The 2230-nt window shown below is 50.9% G+C and overlaps 1 protein-coding gene across 1 annotated transcript; it reads right to left on the bottom strand.

Moving 5' to 3' along the window:
• Positions 1–722: 722 nt before the first annotated feature.
• LOC116692977 (olfactory receptor 1N2) lies at positions 723–1889 on the bottom strand. The gene has a single exon (XM_032521632.1). The coding sequence runs from the start codon at positions 1887–1889 to the stop codon at positions 723–725; it is 1167 nt and encodes a 388-aa protein (XP_032377523.1).
• Between the last annotated feature and the right edge of the window lie 341 nt (positions 1890–2230).

The following is a 2230-nucleotide window of genomic DNA, read 5'->3' on the forward strand; positions in this document are numbered from 1 at the left end:
GAAAACTAAAGTTAATAAGTTAGTGTTTGCGTTAATTGTCAAAAAAGTGACAAACATTGAAAAAAAGTGTTGAAAACAGACACAAACGTAAGAAAAGTTAAAAACATCAAATAAAAAGCGTCAGCAAAAGTGTTGACTATTAATTTTGAAGGGAAGACAACACAAGGCTTTAACTTCTGGTGGAGACGCTGTGGTTGTCTGCCTTCGTCTGTGATTGTCTGATGCTTTTGTGTTTGTTGTTCACTTTTTGTTCCAGAGTGCCTGTAGGCGGGGTCCGGGGCCGGGGCCAGGGACAGGGACAGGGCCGGGGCCGGGGCCGGGGCCGGGGCCGGGGCCGGGACCAGGGCCAGGGCCCTTAGGAGGCAATATGGCACACCTGAGCTGTATCCCATTTCCCTTAAATGACATCCTTGGCTCCTCCACTTGCCTCAGTTCCTCGCGTCTGAGACCGTCCTACCGTGGAAGCATGGGAGAGACACGGAGGAATTTCAGATTTCATTTCAGATATAGAAATAGTCTACACTGCATTAATCTGACAGCTTTAAACTACTTTACAAATGTACAGTTTTTTGCACATGAAACACACAGTTTTAAAATACAATGTTTTATTAGAAATTACCCAAACACATAACGGCCCCGTGCCGTCTTTCCTCTGATGGGTAGCTCGTTTTTTTGAGTCATAAAATGTGTCTTTAGGAAAAATGCCCAATTTGGCATTGAGACTACCCCGCCTGGGCTCGGTTTTGAAGCACAATTATGTTTCCAACTCTTATCTCCTCCACTCCGCGCGCTCCGGCGACCCTTCTCTGCCTCCACAACCGGAACAGGCTGAGTATCGCGTGCCTCATCTCCACGTTCCTCAGCCCGTACACCAGCGGGTTGATGCACGGGGGCACTAAAAGCATTACCAACAGGGACACGTGGAGCACGGCTGCCGTTTGAGGGGGGTTCGTCTTCGCCTGAGAGGACAGTGCCATCAAAGTCCCGGTGCCCTCCAATTCCCACAGCGCGTCCGAGATCACTTTGAGCAGCAGCGGGAGCAGCTGCAGACCCAGCATGCTGCAGTAGAACAACACGGTCTTACGCGCCGTGTTGTTGACCGCGTGGAACGGGATGATCGCGTTACGCGCATCCTTGTACATCCGTAAGTAGGAGAACGCGTTGACCAGCAGGCACAGCAGCAGAGTAAAGACGCCCATAAGTTTGCGAAAGACAGCAGCGGCACGGGGGAATCCCATGAGCTGCTCCACCACGTCCGGCTCGCACAGTAGCCCACTGGTAACCTGCTCACTCTTTTGCCCTCTCCCCGTGTGCAGCAACAGCAAGTTGATGGTGCCGACGGAGATGGAGTAGACCCAGATGAGGCTCAGGACTAGTCGCAGGCGCACCTGAGTGAGGATGACCAAGTAGTGGATGGCGTGGCACACGTAAAAGTAGCGCTCCAGAGCCATGCACGTGATGGTGAGAAGGCTGGAGAAGATGCTCACGGTGCCCACGAAGAACTGGGCGTAACACCAGGAGTTGAACGCAATCGTCCTGCGTTTGAATAGTGAGTGGATGACCGGCGGACCGAAGGTGACGGTCTGCAAAAGGTCGCTCAAAATCAGATTCTTAAAGAAAGCAACGCGCGTCTCCCAGGAGAGATCCTCGGACCGTCCAATTCCGAACAGGGTAAGCCCGTTAACCAGAAATGACAAGATAGTCAGCAACACACAAATCCACATGAGCGCTGAAACTGCCTTTCCATAGGGCAGGATGGATAGAAACAGGCAGCCGGCAGTATCCATTCTCTCGGTTACTCGGTTCGTTCGGTTCTCCTCGCTGAACCAGTCGCACTGGTCGGTGAGGTTGTGCGCGTCCCCGGCCACCGTCGCAGGTCCTGTTGGCATTTTGATCTAGGTGACTTGAGCTCTCCTAATCATCCTCTTCTTCTTTGGCAGAGGCGGTGTGCGCCTGACTGGTCCTCCTCCGGCATCTCCGTCCACCTATGACTTAACCTGGCAGCCCCCCACCCCTTCTCTCTTTCTCACACACACACACACACACACAGACACACACCTAATTATGTTTAATTTAGGGATGGCCTTGAACCATAACGCGTTCTTAACTGAACATTATTATAGTGTATTAACATGTATTATTATCTGAGGGGAATTACATCATTAGACGAGTGAAAAAATGTTCATCTATACACATCTTGTATGGTCTGCCTAAAAAAACAACAACAGAA

Source organism: Etheostoma spectabile, chromosome 7 (assembly GCF_008692095.1).
Source record: "Etheostoma spectabile isolate EspeVRDwgs_2016 chromosome 7, UIUC_Espe_1.0, whole genome shotgun sequence".
Taxonomy (NCBI): Eukaryota; Metazoa; Chordata; class Actinopteri; order Perciformes; family Percidae; genus Etheostoma; species Etheostoma spectabile.

Excerpts from the sequence above, each read along its gene's own strand:
- LOC116692977 (XM_032521632.1), bottom strand. The coding sequence starts at position 1,889 with ATGCCAACAGGACCTGCGACGGTGGCCGGGGACGCGCACAACCTCACC.